Source organism: Rhodnius prolixus, unplaced genomic scaffold (genome assembly GCF_049639745.1).
Source record: "Rhodnius prolixus isolate KJV_2025 unplaced genomic scaffold, Rpr scaffold_10, whole genome shotgun sequence".
Lineage (NCBI taxonomy): Eukaryota > Metazoa > Arthropoda > Insecta > Hemiptera > Reduviidae > Rhodnius > Rhodnius prolixus.
This window is the reverse complement of record NW_027411615.1, coordinates 6,125,781-6,147,550: the sequence shown is the minus strand read 5'-3', so window position 1 is coordinate 6,147,550 and position 21,770 is coordinate 6,125,781. Positions and strand designations below refer to the sequence as shown.

The following is a 21,770-nucleotide window of genomic DNA, read 5'->3' as shown; positions in this document are numbered from 1 at the left end:
GCATTTGATTTTCCGTTTCATATCCATTGCAAAAATACATGTAGATGATGATTTTATATATGTAATTTTACATATCAATACTGATTTGCACCTTTTAATAATTGTAGGTATTAAAAGAATGATAATGATTTTCCTGGATTGTTGAATTTATAAGAAGATCTGTCAGGGACATAATAAATAATAAAAAATCAGAAATAACAAACCTTTATAAAAACAAAAGAATAACGTAGATTGTTATTTAAGATTGCGTTCTTAGCGAATTGGTTTCGAACTTTGTTGGATCGTAGAAAAATGATCCAGCGACGAAATTCTAAAAGATTTATATTAAGTGAATTAGATTTAAATGATGGTCCTACAAATACAACTGGTATTGAAGTGATATTAGAACCAGATGAACCATCAGATACAGTGGATTTTGAACTATCCTGCAGTCCACCATTAAGCTGTGAAGATTCATTTTCAACATACCATTTATCGGCGGATAGGCCACCAACTGATAACGAAATACAAACATGGCGCAGTCCGAAATCTCTCAAAGGCAGGATCACGTAAGTTTTTTTTAAAAAAAAAACTGAAACAAAAAACTTTTTAAGTACCCATTTATATAAAAAAATTCTTTTTTTTTTTTGGTACTCCTACTTCCTCCTGCATATTCAGAGATTCGCGTAACTTTCCGCGAATGATCTTTTATTTTTTGTAGCAAATCAAAGAATTATTGTGATCATCTGTGATCTTTAAATAACAGTTTTTATTTTATTAAAATTAAAACAATACAAAGTAATGTTTTAAACTCTTTGAACTAATGTCCGTAACACTGGCATCAAATTATGACTTATGCCTTTGACCATTGGGTGCGCAATTACTTAGTAATTATAGTATTATTATTCATATATAATTACAATGATTGAAGTTTAAAATTATAGAAATTCTTAAATTTTTGTTGAGATGTAATTTCTGATAAAAGTAAAGACAAAGTTGTTCCTCTTTATGCATGAGGAAGTTCTTTTTTATTGTTCTTAACATATTTGGAAGATTATCATTCATTTTGTTACAAACAATTTGTAACCATTTTGTGTTTGATTAGTTCACTATTTTTTATTTGTTTATCTTTGTTTTTTGCTCTTCTTTTTCGTATTGTCTTCTTTTATTTTATTTTTGTTAACTCATTGGCATTTAGGTAGTTAACAAAGAATTCATTTAGCTTATTACACATCAGCTGATTTGTTGCTAATGAGATTGGGGTTAATTACTTAAAAATTATTTATTGTATTATAATGATGGTAACGGTACTAATTAGTTTTACTTTAACACCATTAATTAATAGCCCCGTAGACCGGAATCTAATGATTCATTTTGTGTTGGAGTAATGTCAAAAATAAGTTTCCAAATTAGTTATTTAATGCCTTCACATTTTTGAAGTTCTGCTGCCCTTTGCTTTCACCCATTAAAATGGGTTAAAGTTAAAACTCGAGGTGCCTTCTAAGTGTCCAAATAGATAATAGCTCAGTAATCACAACTTACAGAAAGTGTAAATATACCTCAGTTAGCTAGAGAAATATGAATTCTTTGAAAAATTTCGCTATTTCTGCTTCTCCCATATCGGCGACCTGGAAGATCATCTTGATCCCTTTCACTCTTAGTTTTGCTCAACGTTGGCTTTAGATGTTATTGTTATTACTGTAAAGGCATACTTGTTTAAGGAAATTAATTCTTTGCACTTCTCGCAAACGTGACTGTTTTGTTAGAGTTTATTGATGGATTTGTTAAACCCTAAACATTTTTCAGCGGTTCTTAGGTGTATTGCGAATGACTGTTATAGCTCTTGCAATAAGTGTTGTACTGTTAGACTGGAATTTATATTGTTTATCAAGACTGCGCTGAAAGCACTATTTTTGAGTGTCCATTTCTAATTTTACTCTAATATTCTAGGAGACTAGAGGACGTAATTTCAACCAAATATCTACAACTAGATTGAGTGTCAGATAATATTTTAGGGAGATAGATAGGTTAACTAAATTAAACATTTTTTTCTCTATACTCTTTATTAGTCCCAAAACCATAAAAGTAAACTATAAAAGTGTTCTACATATGGACGGCTTCACAGGATCCATTCTTGTAGATCCTTAATGAGTTTTCGTACTGCTAAAAAGTTCGTTGTAAGACGGGACGAGGCTATATGATTGTCACCAAAATCTTTGTGATTACTAGTTGGATCCTTTCGAGAATTTAGTGAATTTTTAGGCAGTTTCGTCTTAAAGTGTATGTGCGATAGTTCGGACAATTGTGAATATTAGGTGGCTCGAGTCCGAGATTTGATTTATAACGTTAACTATCATCACGATCGAAATTTCACATTGGAGTAATTTTATGGAAGTAAAATTCAATAATACCTACATGATAAACAAAAAACAGCGAAATAATTCAATAAAGTGATTAAAAGAACCCAGAGGAGCTTTAGGTAGCGTAGAAGAGCTTGACCCCTGAAGAGACTTCATCTTGTACGGATTCGCTTCACATATCTTCCTTATTTATTTTTCAGTTGTTAAAAGCAAGTTTTGGGCGTATATTTTTAGAGGCCATAAAAACCAAAATCTGCATGATCAACTTTTATTATTTTTAGTTATCTGTTCTACCTCCCTATCTTTTTTTTTTGGAGTGTGTGTGTAAAGTAGCTGAAGCAGTAGAATAAAATAAACTTATGTCATAATTTTTAATTCAATTTAATGACACTTTTTTAATAAAAAAAACTGTTAAAAATAAAATTGCTGTAGTTGATTTAACGTAAAAGAAAAAAATGATTTTCCTCTTAGCAAAATAAATAAATAGGAACTTTTAAAATTAAATAAAAAGAAACTTTTTGAATAACTATATGATATTTACAAAATTTAATATTTACTTTGAGAGAATTTTTATTTTTAAAACTGATGAGTCATTTTGTTTTCCTGTAACTTTTTATTTTCCTGTTTGTACAGGTTTTATTATCATTTTCTCTATTTCATTTCTTCTGCGCTTGTTAAAAATTGATTTATGTACAGTGAATTGATAGAATGCTTGGTATTTTGATTTTTTTTTTTAAATTTATGTTGTTAATTCTTAAAAAATGTGGTTTATGAGGGAAGAAATTGTTCTCTTAGTTTTATGAAGTAGCTTCATTAAATTGACTCTACATGCATCTTTTTTACTCTACACTAAGAACTGAAAATCTACATAATATTCTTACTTTTCCCTTTCTTCGTTAATTTTTAATAGTTGTAATTAAATATCTGTATTGTGTAACCATGTAAAACAGCTATTTACAACTGTATAAAACTGGTCTATTTTAATGCTTACTGTTCTGTCACAGTACTAGTTCTCAAAACTGTATCTTTAACTGGGAATATATTTTTTGCGAGGTTTTGTAAGTAAAAAAAAAAAAAAAAAAAAAAATCTGTTAGACTTGCTTTTTCAAAATTTTTTATTGTACCCTATTTTTTATTAGGCCAACCCCCTCTGCATCTCTTTTTGACTATAAAAGAGGTAAATGTAATAAAAAAATATTGTACCCTAAGCAAATTAACCTTCGATTATAAAAATAGCACTTGTTTGAAATATTTCCTAACATTTTCTCAAATATTTCAGTGAGATCAGAAGTAAATGTTTAAAGTGCAATTTGCAACCTTTGACTTACTTATTTTAAGACAATCTACTTTACGAGACAATCTAAGAGTAAAAAAATGTATTTGTGTGAACGAAATTGGTGAAAACTAAAACTTTGTTGAAATTACGTTAGATATTAGAAATAGGTTTGAAACACCTAATGATTGATAAAATCTGATAACTAGAAATGCCTTTTTGAGGAGAGGTCTTTTATTATATTTCATGGTGAATTTCCCAGAAGAAAGTTTGGACAACTTATCCGAAGGAATAACTCCGGTAGCAGTACCATGTAGAAAGAATGTTGACGGATAGGACTCCCGAAATTAGTATTGTGCGCTGAGATGGGGCGTTTCAGAAATGGAGGTATTATGTGGATCAGACTATGGCGAGGCATCGAGTTGAATGGCGAAAATTTGTTAGTTGGGGCCGTTCTAACTATAGTGGTAGTATTTTGCAATTTTAGCAAAAAAAAAAAACTCGTGAGTTATACTTTGTTGTTAATTATGTAACTTTTTTTCACATTATAGGTGAGGGAACCGTAACTTACTTTTTGCTAAATTTAACTCATTTATGTTTGCAATTGCCATTTCAATCCACAATTGTTTATTAGAGTATATTATTATTATTCAATCAATTAATTATTATATGTCTTTATCGATCTCTTATAATTACTTGTTTTTGTTTTTTCTAAGCAACACAGTATTTGTGCTATTATCAAGATTGTCCTCGAAACTCCTGCAGGGCGAAAAGCGTTGAAGTAGAAATCCGGACAAGATCGTAAATCAAGGGACCATTACCTTACAGAACAGTCTTCGTGCCTTACTATGCTAAGCTTTTCTTTTTTTACACGCTTTTTGTGAACAATTGGCTCAGTTGAGTCCGTTCGCAGTACAAAGCAGTAATTACTAGAATCACTTTTAATTCCTACATATCTCGCAACTCCACTGCTTAAACTTGCTACTTGGACTTCTTATCTGCTAAGTGATGCAATGGGACAGCATTTACGATATAACCAACCGCCGAACCATCTTCTCCAGTCACATTATATCTGGCTTATTGACTTGGACTCTCTGTTTCGTGGTGGTACTACGTGGTGGCATTTACGCGGACTCAGCTCGTGTCTAGCGGAATAACGTTTCCATTCAAAGAAGCTTTTGCCGTCATCATTTGGTAAAAGCATCATCCAGTAGAAATCCCCAAATGTGTTGTTGCCCCAAATTATTTGATTGATGGCCGAGACGTTTCTCCTGCCATTGAGCAGAATGCTGAAAATGTTAGCAACTATGTGTTCAACATTCTTCGATCATAATTTCAGGTAATTTTTATCTGAATGTCTAGAAGCTTCTCCAGATCTTGTATTTTTACTTGACCTAAAAGATTTATATCAAATTGCCACATTTAAAAACTCAATCAAGAAAGACATGGCAATCATGTCACCATTGCAGTCACCTGAGTTTCCATATTAGTATAACCTGTACACGATGCTATAACCCGAAACCAGGTACCTTAATATCACACCAAAAACAGAATCGACCAAAACGTATGGTTAAATAGAGAAATAGTATTTTTGAGTCGTACACTCAAAGCACCAGAGTTACTAAAAATGCTAACATTCAATAACTAATTCGTGTAAAACGTTTCCACTATGAATTTTGTGGTTTGGTTTTCTTTCCTTTGTTGTATACATTTTCTTTTTTATTCTACTTTACTTGTGTATACGGCTTGTTGAATTCAATCAAGGTCATGTAGTTCATGTGTAGTGCCCTTGTATGAGCAGGAAAATAATGTCTTTTATTATCAATGCTTCTTATTCCCTAACGTTAAATGTTGGGTGTTCAACCACATGAAATAACCTGAACTAGTCACAGAATAGAAAATAATTATATATTGATGAAAATGTAACCATTAATTTTTTTGTTTAAAGTAATTTTTTGAAAAATTGCCAATTTTAATAAAAACATAAAATGAAATTAACTAAATTCTAATAGTAATTATTGAATTAGAAACTTAAGTCGTACTTCATTCAGAATAGTTACAAGGCTGGCTCACATTGTAGTTCTGAGACTGTTTTGGACATTCTCATACCCGAGGAAACAAAGCAACTGATAGCGGTGCTTGAGCAATAGTTACTATGAGGAATATAAAAAGAGTAAATGAGGTGCCCCATAAAATTTATCTACCTCGTTTTCGCGGTCAACTATCTCGTTATTCTAGAAGTTACTAGTTGTTCCAAAAATTATTTACTAGCCTCTTTTTCACTGACATTTGCTTCATAAGGATATACTGCGTAACTTTACAAACAATACTTCAGGAAAACACAATATACATTAAATTAGATTAGATTCTATGGAGGGGGCTCAATAAGTAGGCCTGTTCTCGTCTCATGTTACTACAATTGATATAAACTCTTCGAATTATGAACTCAATAGCTCCAATGGTGGACTATCTTACATGAAAAATTGTGGCTAGTTTATCGAGACTTACCAAGATATCTTATTTACATTCTGTTCTAATGAGTTATGGAAATCTGTATGCTCTAGGCCGATGAATGAATGATTAAAGGCTCTATTGCTTTAGCATTGGGTGCGAAAGGTGCTGAAGAAGAAAACAGATTGACAAAAATAGCATCTGTTAAGTTACATCTCACTATCATATAATAAATTATCCTTAACGCTTAAATAATATTCTTTTTTTTAAATATATGCGTTAGATTAAACAAACTCGGTTAAGGGATTTCCCCCAAACGAAAATGGATTTTCCCGTTAAATGTTTCTTCTATATAAGAAACAAAGAGTATCTTATTTCTTAACTTTATTTTTTTTATCCACAGAACAATAAATTCTCCAGCTTCATCCATTTAGATCGGAGAATGTACAGAGAATATTAAAATCAATTGTTTCAAACAGCGTAACATAGCAGAGCTAATGCATTTAATTTGGAGGGATGACAAAATTGGCTTTAAAGGACGTTTTTGTTGTAAGTGGACAAAAATTATAATCATGCAAGTTCATTAAGGTGAACCTATAGAAGTAGCAAGTGGCAAGGAAGAGCCTGATAAAGTGCACCATTAAAGAAATTAGTTCTTTTTTAATGTAATTCAATCTTTCTTCTACTGGCGAATGGATCACTTATACAAGTTATATAAAAGCTTTTGTTAGATATCGAAATATCAAATTTAGTTTATTACTATGTCGGAGTATTAATGTTTATATGGTATTACTATGTCGGTGGGTCCGAGCGGTCCTTGTGCCATTGCCTTCATGTATTTCATTTATGTTCTTCACATTCTGGTATTAGCAGACTATTACGATGTACCATGGTATATGATATAAAGCTTATTTCGTTCACTATGTCGGAGTATTATGTGATACGCCTTTCAAGATAATACCTTCGCGTCAGATAAGCATGTTTCGATCTAAATCTGGCAAATTAAGGCACTTTTTTTTTATCTTCTGTTACTTCTAATTGTAAACTGATTTCTTTGTTCAAGTTAGATTGTAGAAGTTATAAAATTTAATATTTGGCCAAACGTAAGACGAAGACTGCTGTGAACCCAAGGGGGGGCTTAAGTTCGGGTCTGGTACTTTGTCCTAGCCTAGTTTGAGTTGCTGTTATATGATCCAAGTTGGGCTTTGAATAACATGGGCTTTCGTTCGTCCCCATAGACTAATGATAATAGTGAGTTATTTGGTTTTATTTCAGTTTCATTATACTTTTTTTTTAATATATGACCTTCCTAGTTTAATGTTTCTACATTTGTATACATTTAAGATAATGAAACTACGCTATTGTAAAAACAGGAATATGTTCCCATCATCAACTATAATTTAGGAAAGAATGAGAATTTAGTTTACAAGTTAATTTGTATGTTACCGCGTGTGTCTACGTAAAACGATATCTTACGTATTCCTATATTGTATTCTATGTCAAAATAGTTTTTTAAAAATTTAACCTTATTCTCTGCATAGTTCGGTAGTTTACTTGTATGTATAAGTATCCTTACTTGTATACTTGTATCAAAGTACGAATACCACAATGTATAAAACCTTTTAATGCAGATTTCGCGATATACTAACAAAGTTTTAATTTACGCTGATGACAGTATTGCTGGCAGACAATTCGATCACTTTATAGAGAGAGGGCGTGATAGGCATAAACTCTTTTACTACTTGTATTCATGGAGAGTGTTAATGTCTAAGGTTACATGATCTTATTCCATTGGAAAAATGATATTTTAGAGGTAGGCTTACTTGAAATAGTTTATAATTTTTTAAATATTTTCGCCTTTTTGGCTCTACTTTCTAGACTCTTCAGATAACAAAATTACATTTTAAGAGACAATGTTTCAGCTGCTTTTAATTCCTTTTTTTTTAAGCGTTCCATAGATCCCTTCAAATTTCATCTTTTCAATATTGTTGGCTAACTGAAATTTATCTTGGTCAGTTGTGTGTAGTTTTCCCTCTTGTAGACGGTTTTGATCAAATATTCTTAATCCAGAAATTATTTTTACTTCCATTTGCTGCTCCTATTACTGGGTTTATTTGAGACTAGTTAAGTTTGAAGACGCTCTCATCCCTCTGGGCTTATTTTAAGATATTTTTCATGTATTAAATACTTAAAACTTATCACGTTGATTTAGGAAGAATAGAAATTATTTTTTTCAATGTTATCCAGTAAGGAGGACTCTCGTTGAGCCTTGCTCTACCCAAACCACATCATTACTTTCAAAAATAAATATTTTACTTGCTGTGAGACTTCACTTAGCGTTATTGCTTGTTAGTTTAATTAGGAAAAAGTGAATTTCAATTATATTTGAAAGGCTTATCAAGGTAGGGTACAGTCCGCCTTATCCATTGGTTGACTATTATACAATGTTGGAAGGTGTAGGGGACACATAATGCGATAATACCTCCATCGTCTTTGTTTTTTTTTAATGGAACTAGGGCAGTAATTAAATACGAGTTTATCAAAACATCTGGAATCGAATATATAAGTATATACATAAATTATTATTATTTTTTAATCTCTTCTATTTTAATCTGATAATTAATATTGAATAATGGTGAGAGTACCATCAAAGTCAGAACTTTATTTTATATATATATTAAGTAAGAGTTGACCTGAGATCTGCTTAGCTTTTTTTGAATTGCATAACTTTCGTCTCTCCATTATTATAGTATTTATGTGTGGAAAAAAAATGATCATTGATTCAGAAATGTTTATAACTCCGGATTATTAGAAAGGGGAGGAGTAAGAGAGAAGTGCAAAAGTGTTCAATAAAATTGACAATTTCTTATTGGTTTATTACCAAATTTCTTTTATTATTGCACTAGAGGCTAGGATAATAAATGTTCATTCGGCCAACAGAAAGTAATCATTATACTAAAAATTTTATTGATTTGTTATAAGCTTTAAAGAGATTTCACCTACATTTATTTTTATTTATTTATTATTGATGTATGCATACATTTTTACTTTCTTCTTCCTGAATTTCATATTTCTTCGCTTTTCTTTCTGTAGGAGTAATTTAAGATACGCTATAGGCTAAATGATTTTTTACTCATGCCTTTAACCACTTAAATTATTCGTATAGTAAGCATTCTAGCTTTACGCTATAAATTATTAACTTTACTATAAGCACAGCTCTTCAAACCTCAAAGAAGCTCCTATAGAAGGGCTGAAAGGTAGAAAAGTGATAACCTTGAAAGGTATTGCCAATAAAAGTTTTTTGCAAAAAGTATCTCTCTGGTGATCGCCGAACTTCCTTCCCAAAATTAATAAACTTTTTTGAACTGTACGCAGATCGCTTAGCAAAGTTTATTTGCTGTTAAAAAGATTTACATTTTAAGTCCCTAATTGAAAATATCAGATTGTTTCTGTGCTCTACACAGGGGTTTTCCCAACTTTTTTACTTGTTTGCTAAGTACAGGATTATAATATAACCATCGCACAAATGACTGTAATCTACGCTGTTGGAAATCCACGACCAATATTTTTACGCTTTAATTAATAAATGTTCTTGTTTCTTTGAATTATTAATATTATAGGCATAATAATTTTTCTGTCTTTACTATTTCTGGCTCTACGATTTTGAATTCTTATATTTTTCAATATATCCTTATCCAAGAACGAAGCGTGGTTATATTAACTTTTTTAACTATCAATCTGGAATCACTGATCTGGGGGACCGCTAGAAATCAATGATTTACACGGACTAATTCATTTAATCATCTCTTATAATTAGTGGCTTAAACTTAATAGCATTTGGTTCAGCTTTGTCCTCTTAAAAAGTGAAATAAATTGTAGGTGCAGACGGAAATAGATCGATTTAAGGAGTATTTGTTGATATATTTGGTGAAATCTAGTCTGAAAGCTCTCTCACAACTTTCACTGTAATTATTATAAATCTTTAAACTAAACAAAAAAGTTTAGACCAAATAAATTCTTGGGTAGGATTGTAGTAAGGTTTCAGACTAAGTAATGAGTTTCAGGTATTAATGACTGAGTCACACATACCAAGCAAATTTCTATTCCCTTGAACTTGTACGGCTTTCAAATAATCCGAAACCTAAGATTCACCAGAACTCCATAAAAATGATAAATATGTATGTTGGAAATTATCACTCAACAACAGGCCATCTACTGTACAAAAATTTGAATTCGCATTCAAGCGACCCAACCTGAAAGCAAGTATATCCAGTGAACCACAATTTACAGAGTTAGATATGTTTGCAAGACTTCCTATAACAAGTAAAATAGGTTCTACAAGGATTCAGGGACTTTCAGACACCTTTCCTTTAAGCTCATTTTTTAAATTTTTTCCCAAAATTCTCATATAAGATTTCATAAAAACTAATTCTAATATCTAGAATAACAAAATAGTTGCAAAAATTCTTAATTTATAAAAAATATGTTAAGTATAATTTAAAAATTGTTGAAAAGAAAGTAGAAAGTAAGTCACTTGACAAATTTCGTTACTTTGTTCAGTTTAGATTGTCGTATTAGAATTTTCGGAAAAACTTTATTTTCCCAGCTAATGATTTAGAATGAAGATTCAGTAGTTTGGTCAATTAAAAAAAGTTATAATTAAGAATTTCTTACCTTAATGTTGTAATAACTAAATACATATAAAGTATTTATCAACTTATTTAGTTCAATTTTTTTGTTTTCGGGAAAAAGACGATTATCAACTTTGAAGTATGATAATTATTTCATGTATAGTCATTAATGTAATTAACAACTTTTAAAAACTATTCACCCATCTTAAATTTGGACGATTATTAGAAAGAAAAATTATCGTTAATGTACTCGTAATTTATGTTTGTTACTTTTACATGATATAAATTTCTTTCTCTCTCCCTCTTTTTTTTATCTTGTAAATAAGTACTACTGTTTTTCAGTCTTGTAACGTTTATGTAGTTACCTTCCGATAAGTATAAGAACTGAAATGAATGTTCTTGAACGTAGTTGAACAATCTTCTCCGTCTGGTATTTTAAAATAGAACTAGTTTGTTGAATATTTTCAGTTGAATATTTTCAATTTTCAAATTACACTTTTTGTAGGTATCCTGTCAGCTGATATGTATTGAGTTAAATATATTATTTTCGTAGAATTGGAACCAAACATAACAAACTTCTGGTAGTTTTAAAAATAAATAAATACAGAGAGTTCCATCTGAACTATGGGTTTAGGTCATTATTATAATTAGCGTTGTTTATACATCTATTTTCTCTGATAACAGTAAATAAAAAAAAAATTTTAGTTGTCTAGAAAACTCTGTAGTTGATGTGTTTAGAACCGGTTTGTATAGCCAGCCTAGGTATGTGTGCCATAATACTTATGATGATGTTAAACCTTATCGGTCAGTAGAGTTGTTTACTTTCCTTTTGTACCTAATACAATGCTCGCGACTTCATAGTGCAATAGTAGGCAAGATACGTGTGAGTGGGCCTTGAACTGGTTAGGGGAAATCTTGTGACTGATAAATCAATACGTATACCGTGACTCTTCTTTAGTTATATCAGTCACACCACGTGCTTGCTCGTGTAGTTTAAGTGACTTCTCACTTATAACACTATTCAGCAACTCAAGTGAAAATGCACTTCCACTTCATTTATCACAAATAGAGAACGCTCATTCATTTTTTTTTTTTTTCATTTCTGACAAAGTGCTGATGTGTAGTGCCAATATTATTTGTTCACTCTTTTTGTTTTAATCTGTTCATACAAAATGTCAGGCTTTGTTAAATTGTCTAGGCCGAGTATGTCTCAAGGGACTGTTATACACAATCAAAGGCAGTTGGATAAAGATTTCACAGTAGCAACACCAGAAGAATTTGTCAAGAGATTTAAAGGAAAAAAAGTAATAAATAAGGTAATTTGCAATGTTTATATATAGATTCATTTATTTATTGAAAAGCTATTTGTTTACCTCACATTTAAGTACTTAATTAGGAAATGCGAAAACTCATGTTATGTTTTTATGTAACCTGAAACTCCATAACCTCACACGTTTTTATTCTCGTGTCAGTTAGCTATCAACTCGGCTAAGAGCACTTGTAAGGTGAAACGATAAGTGAACTCAAAAAGGTGCGATAACTTACAGCAAAAACACTAATTTTCACAATAGATAACGATAATTTGTTTATTCTTCGATGAGTTTTCCATAGAGGTTTTCTTGCTTTAAAGGCTGGAAACCTGTTGGATTGAAAACCAATTATTGAAAGCTTTACTGTTAATTAAGACGAAAATGTTAGGATGAAGAAGTGGATTATTTGTGTAGCTTATTTGAATTTCTTTGAGTATTAGTGATTCAGTGGCTAGCAACCTTATTTGGTAGCAATCTTAATAGAAGTTTAAATTAATTAAATTAGTTTAATTAAGATCAAAGTAAGGAACCCTTTTAAGTACAAAAAGATGCTAGTAGAATGCTTTAAAATTACTTGAAAATGTTCTTCGTATGACACTTAATTGCTTTGACACCTTCTTCGAATTTTGACAGTATCCCAGTTGAATGGAAATTACTTTGTCACACATACCATTTATCAAGTAATGATTTTTAACTTATCGTAAATAATTGATATTAAACCAGCTTTGCTTATTTAAGATGTATTTTGAATCAAATATTCACATGTTACTTAATTAATTACTTACGGCATATTACCACAGTTTTTGATTGTTGTATCAAAATAAAAATATTTTCATTGGAATGAAAGACCTAATTTGAGTTAAGTTGTTCCGATGAAAATTTCGTTGTTTTTCGAAGTTTTCTTTTAGTAGTTGTCCAGTAAATCTAAAAGAAGCTTTCCCCAATTTCTTTCAGAGAGTTTCAAATTTTCACTATCCAAAAGTAGCGCGTGAAAAAAGCTTTAATTGAGCAACACAGTAAATGAAAATTCTGCATCGTTCAAAATGAAAAGAAATAGCCTTCATGTTCAATGAAACTTGATTTTTTATCACGATGTATTTTTCAATGAAAGCCGTTCCAAACACTCACTCGTACTAAATACAAAATAATCCCTGAGTTAAATATGAGCCTGTTTTAAATGACTGATATAATATAAGACTTATAAATTAATAAATTTTAAATATCTGAAAGAAACTTTCCATGAAATTATTTTTTTGTTATCACAGACTGATTGTGCATCTTCAATTTAAAATTTAAATTATAATTTGCGAATTTGATTTCAGGTTTTAATAGCTAATAATGGAATTGCTGCGGTTAAATGTATGCGTTCGATTCGCAGATGGTCATACGAAATGTTCAAAAATGAAAGAGCCATTAGGTTTGTGGTTATGGTCACTCCCGAAGATCTTAAAGGTATTTAGCCAAATTACTTTTTTCTTTCTACAGTACTTACCAGTATTTTTGTAAAATGCGTCATAGTTTTAAATAAACAATATTTTTCAACATTACTGATTTAGGGTACATCTTATTCAGTTTATCATGTATATTGTATTCTTTAGTGTTCAGAAACAAATTTTTTTGTTGTGTAGCAAATGCGGAATACATTAAAATGGCCGATCATTATGTTCCTGTTCCCGGAGGTTCAAATAATAATAACTATGCAAATGTTGAGTTGATAGTTGATATAGCAGTAAGAACTCAAGTGCAGGTTTGTAAACAAAATTTAAATTTTATTGAGAGGAATCAGCTATTTATTTCTTACGCTGACAATGATTATAGGCTGTATGGGCAGGTTGGGGTCATGCTTCTGAAAATCCAAAATTACCTGAATTACTCCACAAAAATAATATAGCATTTATTGGACCTCCGGAAAAAGCTATGTGGGCATTAGGAGATAAAATTGCATCCAGCATTGTCGCACAAACTGCAGACATTCCTACACTGCCATGGTCAGGATCTGGTAAGGAACTTATAATGGAATTATTAATTTAAAAGTAACTTCAGTGATTATACCGTCATTGCATGCTAATTTTTCATGAATTCTGATTGGTGTTGGATCTTCATCCATCTTCACAAATTGGACTTCGAATTATAAAGCTTCTGTCCGTTGTCAAATTTGCCTGCAAGTACCTGATGCTTTAGAATAATGGTTGAAGATCCAGAACCGACAAGAATGCGAAAAGCAGTATGCATGAAATCACATTGCATTGCAGACCAACGTGTACATGTATTAAACAAACATTTATTAACTGTTTATTTAATTTGAACACTTTTTTAGAGTTGAAGGCTCAATACTCTGATAAGAAAATTAAAATTAGCTCAGAATTATATAAAAAAGGCTGTGTATCAACAATTGAAGAAGGGTTAGCTTCAGCTCAGAAAATTGGTTTTCCCGTAATGATTAAAGCAAGCGAAGGTGGTGGAGGTAAAGGAATTCGTAAAGTAGAAACGTCTGAAGATTTTCCAAATTTATTCAGACAAGTATGTTCAGATTTCAGAAAATTTATATTATTTATTAGGAAAATCAAAAAGTTTTAATCTATAAATACATTTTTAGGTACAATCTGAAGTACCTGGTTCCCCAATATTTATAATGAAATTAGCTACATGTGCTAGGCATTTAGAAGTACAATTATTAGCTGATCAATATGGAAATGCAATTTCTCTTTTTGGAAGAGATTGTTCCATACAAAGGCGGCATCAAAAAATCATTGAAGAAGCACCTGCTGTGATAGCTCAACCTGACATTTTTGAAGATATGGAAAAGGTATTGTTTAACCAATAATTTCGTTTTATATTTGGGTACAACGGATGTTAGTGGTGTAGCAAAGTGCTGCTTTTACATAAAATCCTCTAGGCGCTAAATCAAAGAAGATACACTCAATCAGCTCACGTATTGTGTGTATTGACGTTCTTGCAATCAAAGTAAAACTAATGTTAATTAATTTAATATTTTGACTTTCAGGCAGCTGTACGCTTAGCAAAAATGGTTGGGTACGTAAGTGCCGGAACGGTAGAATATTTATACGATACGGAAGGGTTTTACTACTTTTTAGAACTCAATCCTCGGTTACAAGTAGAACATCCCTGTACTGAAATGGTAAGCGACGTCAATCTACCTGCTTCCCAGCTACAAGTAAGTATTACTTTAATTAGCTTGTATTGACTTCAAATTTCACATTAAAAAAAAAAGAAAAAAAGTGGTCTTATGATCTATTTAAACGATGTTTATAGGTAGCCATGGGTTTACCTTTACATAGGATTAAGGATATTAGAGTACTTTATGGCGAATCTCCTTGGGGTGATTCTGTCATTGACTTTGATCAACCTAGGAACAAACCACAACCTTGGGGACATGTAATAGCGGCTAGGATTACTAGTGAAAATCCAGATGAAGGTACATCATATACTTGGGAATTTTCTTTAAATGAAATATGAACTAATAATTGCTCAATTTGGAATTAAAATTAATTATTTTTTATACCTTTTAAAGGATTTAAACCTAGTTCAGGAACAGTACAAGAATTGAACTTTAGATCATCTAAAAATGTCTGGGGATACTTTAGTGTTGCAGCTTCAGGTGGACTTCATGAATTCGCTGATTCCCAATTTGGGCATTGTTTCTCATGGGGTGAAAATAGGGAACAAGCAAGAGAGTAAGGAAATATTTGTTTTTTCTCATAAAAAAAATAATAATTAGTTTTGATTAGTTAAATAACAAAATGATTTTGTTTAGGAATTTAGTAGTTGCTTTAAAAGAATTATCAATAAGAGGTGATTTTCGTACAACCGTAGAATATCTTATCACCCTTTTAGAAACAGAGTGTTTTCAGGTAATAAATTTTATTTAAATTATATAGATGTTTAAATTTTAGTTGATTTAATATTTGAAGGAATTAATTTCTTTTTTCAATTTAACCTGCTATTTCATCAATTTTCACCATGTGTTATATTCTGCTACAATTTCCTACTATATGTTGTACCAAACTTAATTTAATTTTTTGTTTTTGTTTTTGTTTTTTAATAGTTAAATACAATAGATACACAGTGGTTGGATATCTTAATCGCCGAAAAGGTACAATCAGAGAAACCAGATATTTTGTTAGGTGTAATTTGTGGCGCTTTACATATTGCTGATCGCAAAGTGTTAGATGCATTTCAGAGCTTTCAAAATTCATTAGAAAGGTCAGTTTTGATTAGATCTGATTAATGTTCCATTAAATTGGAGTGAAATAATTTCTTTTCCTTCTAAGCCTGATTATTAAAACCTTTAATCAAATTTTAGAGGACAAATTCAAGGTTCTAACACACTCGATCATATAGTAAATATTGAATTAATTCATGAAGGCTACAAATATAAAGTTCAAGCGACAAAATCTGGTCCTAATTCTTATTTTCTAGTAATGAATGGTTCTTTCAAAGAAATAGAAGTGCACAAACTTTCTGATGGAAGTAAGAGCAAATTTGTAATAGATATGATGCTGATATTACATCATAGAATCTTTTTTTGTAATTGAATTTGTTTTTGTAAAATTTTCTAGGTATTTTGCTATCGTTGGATGGTCTTAGTTTTACTACTTACATGAGAGAAGAAGTTGATAGATATAGAATAGTTATAGGAAATCAGACTTGTGTATTTGAAAAAGAAAATGATCCATCACTGTTACGTTCTCCTTCAGCAGGTAAACTACTCAGTCTTATCGTAGAAGATGGTGGACACATAGCCAAAGGACAAGCTTATGCTGAAATTGAGGTACGCTGCAGTCGTTGACTAGTTTATTTATAATCTAGCATGAAATATAGTTTCAGCAAAAAATATATTTTTCGTTTCATAAAGTTGTTTTACAAGTTTGTCTCAAAAGATTTATTTATTCATTTAATTGAAGTAAAAATAAATGTTCAAATGATTTTCCCTCGATTTTTAAAGCGTCTGACGCAAGAAGTACAACCCTAATGATCGATCTAGTGTGCTAATGCTGCAGCACGAAATCGTTGCTCTATTGACTTCATATCTCTTCTTTCTGCTGTATTTTATTATTTTGCTGATGCAGTAATTTTATCGCCCATTGTTGGTAAACAATACGTGAATGTTGTCTAACATTCAAATTCATTAGTTCACTTCAAATATTGGTAAAGCAATTTAAACTATGGAAAAGGAGAATGTTATGACGAAATCGGAGATGTTACAAATTTATTTTGTTTTGAGCATTGTAAGAAATCTTTTTTTAAATGTTTTTTAGGTGATGAAAATGGTAATGACTTTGACAGCGAGCGAGGCAGGAACAGTCATTTACACAAAGAGACCAGGAGCTGTTTTGGATGCTGGTACTGTTATCGGCCATTTAGAACTCGATGATCCTACACTTATTACAAGAGCACAAGATTATAAAGGACAATTTCCAGAATTGGACGTATCTACGCCAATGGTTGGAGAAAAGCTCAATCACAAGCATAACCATTATCGTCAAATGTTAGATAATATTCTAGCCGGATACTGCCTACCAGAACCTTATCATCTGATGAGACTTCGGGACGTAATCGACAGATTTATGTCTTCTTTAAGAGATCCAAGTCTTCCATTATTAGAATTACAAGAAGTTATTGCATCAATTTCTGGACGGATACCACTTTCAGTTGAGAAAAAAATTAGAAAATTAATGACATTGTACGAAAGAAATATAACTTCCGTTTTGGCGCAATTTCCTAGCCAACAAATTGCAGGAGTTATAGATAGGTAATGTACAATATACTATTGTCATAATACCATTAAATGAGTGTTATCATTTCGATCATACATGTAACTTATTTTTAGCCACGCTGCCACTCTTCAAAAGCGTGCTGATAGAGACAACTTCTTTTTGACTACTCAAGGAATTGTACAGTTAGTTCAGAGATATAGAAATGGTATTAGAGGTAGAATGAAAACAGCTGTACACGAATTGTTGAGGCAGTACTATGAAGTTGAAAGTCAGTTCCAACTAGGTAATCTTTTCCGTTAAGAATATTTAATTTTTCTATATAATCTACGTAGCGGTAGGTAGAATAATTAAGTAATTGGTTTGATCTTAGGGCATTACGATAAATGTGTGACAGCAATCAGAGATCGACACAAAGATGATATGGCCGCAGTAACAGCTACCATTTTCTCTCATAATCAAGTGAGTTATTTAAGTATTTTTGGAAGAAGTGTAGGAAAACATTTCGAGTTATAGTTCGTTTTTAGCTAAGAAATTCGGCTCGATCATTTTACATCTCTTTGTAACGTATCAAACACTTGTACAAAACTCCCATGCCTCGATGTTGCTGCGAACATATTACTGATGAGTTAAATTGTCCAGTTTTCTTTTTACCCGATCTTGTTGCTCTTTTTGTTGAAATAAAGTTGAACTTTCACTTTAAAGGTTTTTCATATAGTTTATTAGTCATCTTTTACATAACTAAATCAAAAACACTTCAAATAATTATTTTCTTAATTGCAGGTGGCTAAAAAAAATATGCTAGTAACTATGCTTATTGATCATCTTTGGTCAAATGAACCAGGACTTACTGATGAGCTGTCATCAACCCTTAATGAGTTAACCTCTCTTAATAAAAGCGAACATTCTAGAGTTGCTCTCCGTGCGCGTCAGGTGAGTCTCACATTCTATGTATTTGGTTTCTTTAACTTTATCTTGGCTTAAATTTTGTATTAGTTATTTATTTATTTAATTTTTTTGTTGTGCAAAAATACAGGTTCTGATAGCTGCTCATCAACCTGCCTATGAATTGAGGCATAACCAAATGGAATCAATTTTCTTATCAGCTGTTGATACCTATGGCCATGATTTCCATCCAGAAAATCTACAGAAATTAATACAGTCAGAGACATCTATTTTTGATATACTACATGATTTTTTCTACCATACAAATAGAGCTGTTTGCAACGCTGCTCTGGAGGTGAGTCTATTTTTGTTAAATATTACATGGATTTTTCATTTTAGGGAACGTTCATTTAACTGAAAGCTATTTAAAATATCTTCATTATCACCTGTTGTTGGGTAATGAATGATCTTATCAATTAAGTGCTCTACATTCCTCTCCAACAGAGTACTCCGATTGTTAACAGCAATTTTGATTATCAGAAGAAATGCCTGAAAGCGAAGAAGAACATCTTAATGTTGGAGCCATCCTTTAAGGAAATATCCAATGAACTGTGTATTCATTTGCTTTGTAACTCTTAAGCTTCTAAATCTAAGCTAATGATATTAGAAGAGTAAAAGCTACTCATTTTCTCAGGGGGAACCTGAGAGGAAATCAGAGAACAGCAGGAAATTACATATATTTTTTAATCAGACCATCTTTAGAACCACTAGTCAACACAAATACTGATATCAAATACAATACTAATAACGAGGATATTTTAGAATCAATCGTTGGAAATAAATAATTTTTTTTTTCTAAGCAGCTCAAAATGTTGAAGTATCTTTGTAACACAATTTCAGACACTAAGATGTTATCTATTCAGTGCCAGAACGCTTTACTACTAACTGAACGAATTCAATTATAAAATAAATATCTTTTTCAGGTATATGTCAGAAGAGTATATATATCTTACGATTTGACATGTCTGCAACATCTGGAACTTAGTGGCGAGGTTCCACTTGTACATTTTCAATTTTTATTGCCATCTTCTCATCCTAATAGGTATTTATTTATTTGTAATAAGTAATGATATTTTAATGTGTACCTAAAAGTTTGTTTACTAATTATTATTCGTGTTATTAATTTTCTCTAATAATTAATTCAATAGACTCTGTTAGAGATCTCTTTTGGGACGGTTTTGCACAATAAAGTGCTTTAGGTTCTTTATTGAGATATAACTTCGCCACATTTTGGTAGAAGTATATTTTTGCGTTCTACGTAAATAAGTTATCGAAAAATTAAGAAAATATTTGTAATTATTATTATTATTGGCCTTTTGGACCTTGTATTTCACGAACAAATAAAATTTACATAAAGGGATTCTACATTCCTTTTTTGCTAAGACTTTCTCATCCTGAATGATTTGATTGAGAAAAGCTTTTCTCACAAAACCTTTATTGATTAGTGTGGGATTTATATTAATAATTAGGATTTTCTGTGGATTTCCGTCGTAATGACAGAAATTTCATTATTTAAGCAAGACAAAAGAACATTCCCTAACTAACGGAATTGAAAATTAACATAGCAATTAATATTTAATGGAGGAAATAAAAGTTGGCAGGCAAATTCCTGATTAACAAACAAAATTCTGAAATTTGAACTTTAACTCAAATGAATGTTAATTATTAATAATTATTGCATGATTTTTATTTGATGAACTTGATTACAAGTTTGTTGTTACTAATTTTGTTAGTGCCTCTCCTGATGGGAACAATGGCTACATTCTTAGATTTACAAAACAAAAATAACCTACGCACATTCTTAAAACATTAGGAAAAGAGTATGCTACAAAAAGAATTGCTAACGAAACATTCACTTCTCTCTTGCTCAATAACTATTCTTAATAATTTGTATAATATGAATTTATTATTATTATTACTATTTAGGCAGAAGCTAGGTGATATTTGCTCATCACCAGGGGGTCCAACCATTGTTCACAGTCCTCAAAGAACCGGCTGCATGGCTGCTTTTGATACTTTTAAAACGTTTGAAAATTACTTTGATGAAATTTTGGATCTTTTGGAGGATTTTGCCAATCCTGCTGTTATCTCGCCCAAGATTATGGAAGCCGTGGAAAGCACTTCAGAGTCACAGCACAGCACTTCAATAAACGTCTCCCTAACAATTGGCGATGGCACTCGTACACCAGGCACCCTAGATGAGAATAACATAAAGGTAACAACTTATTTCATTAGGTGGCCACGCTAAAATTTTATTTAAAAAGAATGTATTATATTTTAAAGTAATGTGAATTTTCCGCAAAGTAAATATATATATTTTTTTTGTAGATTGAACCTATTCATATTCTCTGCATAGCCATTAAAGATCACGGAGATCTAGAAGATTATAAATTGAGCAAATTATTTGGTGATTTTTGTGCTAAACAAATGGATGAACTGAAGTCACGTTCTATCAGGCGACTAACGTTTCTTGCTCTTAACAAGTAAGTGGCTTATCATTCAGAAACTTCTATGTTCAAGTTACTTTTTCCAATTCTATTAAATATACCTTCGAAACGAGAACATCTGTTGATTTTGGCTTGCTTTGGACAAGCCGTATGGTGCTGCATTTGTGGGTATATTGGAGAAACCGTGTCTTAATGGCTTTGCTCAGAGAAGTAATGCGAAGTTCTGGGCACTAGTTCTGACATGACGGATTAGAATGCAATGAGACTGCTTGTCTTTAGTGGTATCCTCGATGCCGTTTTGTGGTATCTTACGAAGCAATTTTGTGTGAGAGGAATTTAAGATTGAAAAATAATAGAATTAGTGAATTAGTGGTGGAGAAACAAGGAAAGGTGCGTATTTGTCTCCAGACTAATAAGGAATTAGGTAGGGTGACACTAAGAATTTTTTTCGTTCTAAGTAGGCCGTGAATATTACTTTTGGAAGTACATAGTTATATAGATAACGAAGATTTAATTGCTCGTTCTAAGTGCAGCAAACAATTGTTTGTGATAGCATGGATCCCTAGTATAGTGTTCTTGCTAGCAAACATTAGATCTAATGTGTTTGGGAGAGGCCTTTTCTGCCTTTTTGGTATGTAC

At 31.3% G+C, this 21,770-nt stretch overlaps 1 protein-coding gene across 5 annotated transcripts in view; it reads left to right on the top strand.

Moving 5' to 3' along the window:
• ACC (acetyl-CoA carboxylase) overlaps positions 1 to 21,770 on the top strand; it is a 59,420-nt gene that overhangs the window by 26,176 nt on the left and 11,474 nt on the right. For 3 of the 5 annotated variants that reach the window (XM_074134246.1, XM_074134245.1, XM_074134243.1), the window contains 21 exons: positions 11,893 to 12,010; positions 13,327 to 13,456; positions 13,633 to 13,751; positions 13,823 to 14,003; positions 14,322 to 14,524; positions 14,601 to 14,810; positions 15,009 to 15,179; positions 15,278 to 15,440; positions 15,537 to 15,699; positions 15,780 to 15,876; positions 16,071 to 16,228; positions 16,329 to 16,495; positions 16,585 to 16,796; positions 17,284 to 17,777; positions 17,856 to 18,025; positions 18,113 to 18,201; positions 18,523 to 18,672; positions 18,776 to 18,979; positions 19,608 to 19,726; positions 20,611 to 20,899; positions 21,013 to 21,167. In XM_074134246.1, coding sequence (XP_073990347.1) covers positions 11,893 to 12,010; positions 13,327 to 13,456; positions 13,633 to 13,751; positions 13,823 to 14,003; positions 14,322 to 14,524; positions 14,601 to 14,810; positions 15,009 to 15,179; positions 15,278 to 15,440; positions 15,537 to 15,699; positions 15,780 to 15,876; positions 16,071 to 16,228; positions 16,329 to 16,495; positions 16,585 to 16,796; positions 17,284 to 17,777; positions 17,856 to 18,025; positions 18,113 to 18,201; positions 18,523 to 18,672; positions 18,776 to 18,979; positions 19,608 to 19,726; positions 20,611 to 20,899; positions 21,013 to 21,167 — 3,762 coding nt within the window. Of the gene's footprint in view, positions 1 to 112; positions 549 to 6,477; positions 6,613 to 11,892; positions 12,011 to 13,326; positions 13,457 to 13,632; positions 13,752 to 13,822; positions 14,004 to 14,321; positions 14,525 to 14,600; positions 14,811 to 15,008; positions 15,180 to 15,277; positions 15,441 to 15,536; positions 15,700 to 15,779; positions 15,877 to 16,070; positions 16,229 to 16,328; positions 16,496 to 16,584; positions 16,797 to 17,283; positions 17,778 to 17,855; positions 18,026 to 18,112; positions 18,202 to 18,522; positions 18,673 to 18,775; positions 18,980 to 19,607; positions 19,727 to 20,610; positions 20,900 to 21,012; positions 21,168 to 21,770 lie in introns of those variants that run through there. The other 2 variants (XM_074134244.1, XM_074134247.1) reach the window with 2 other exon arrangements.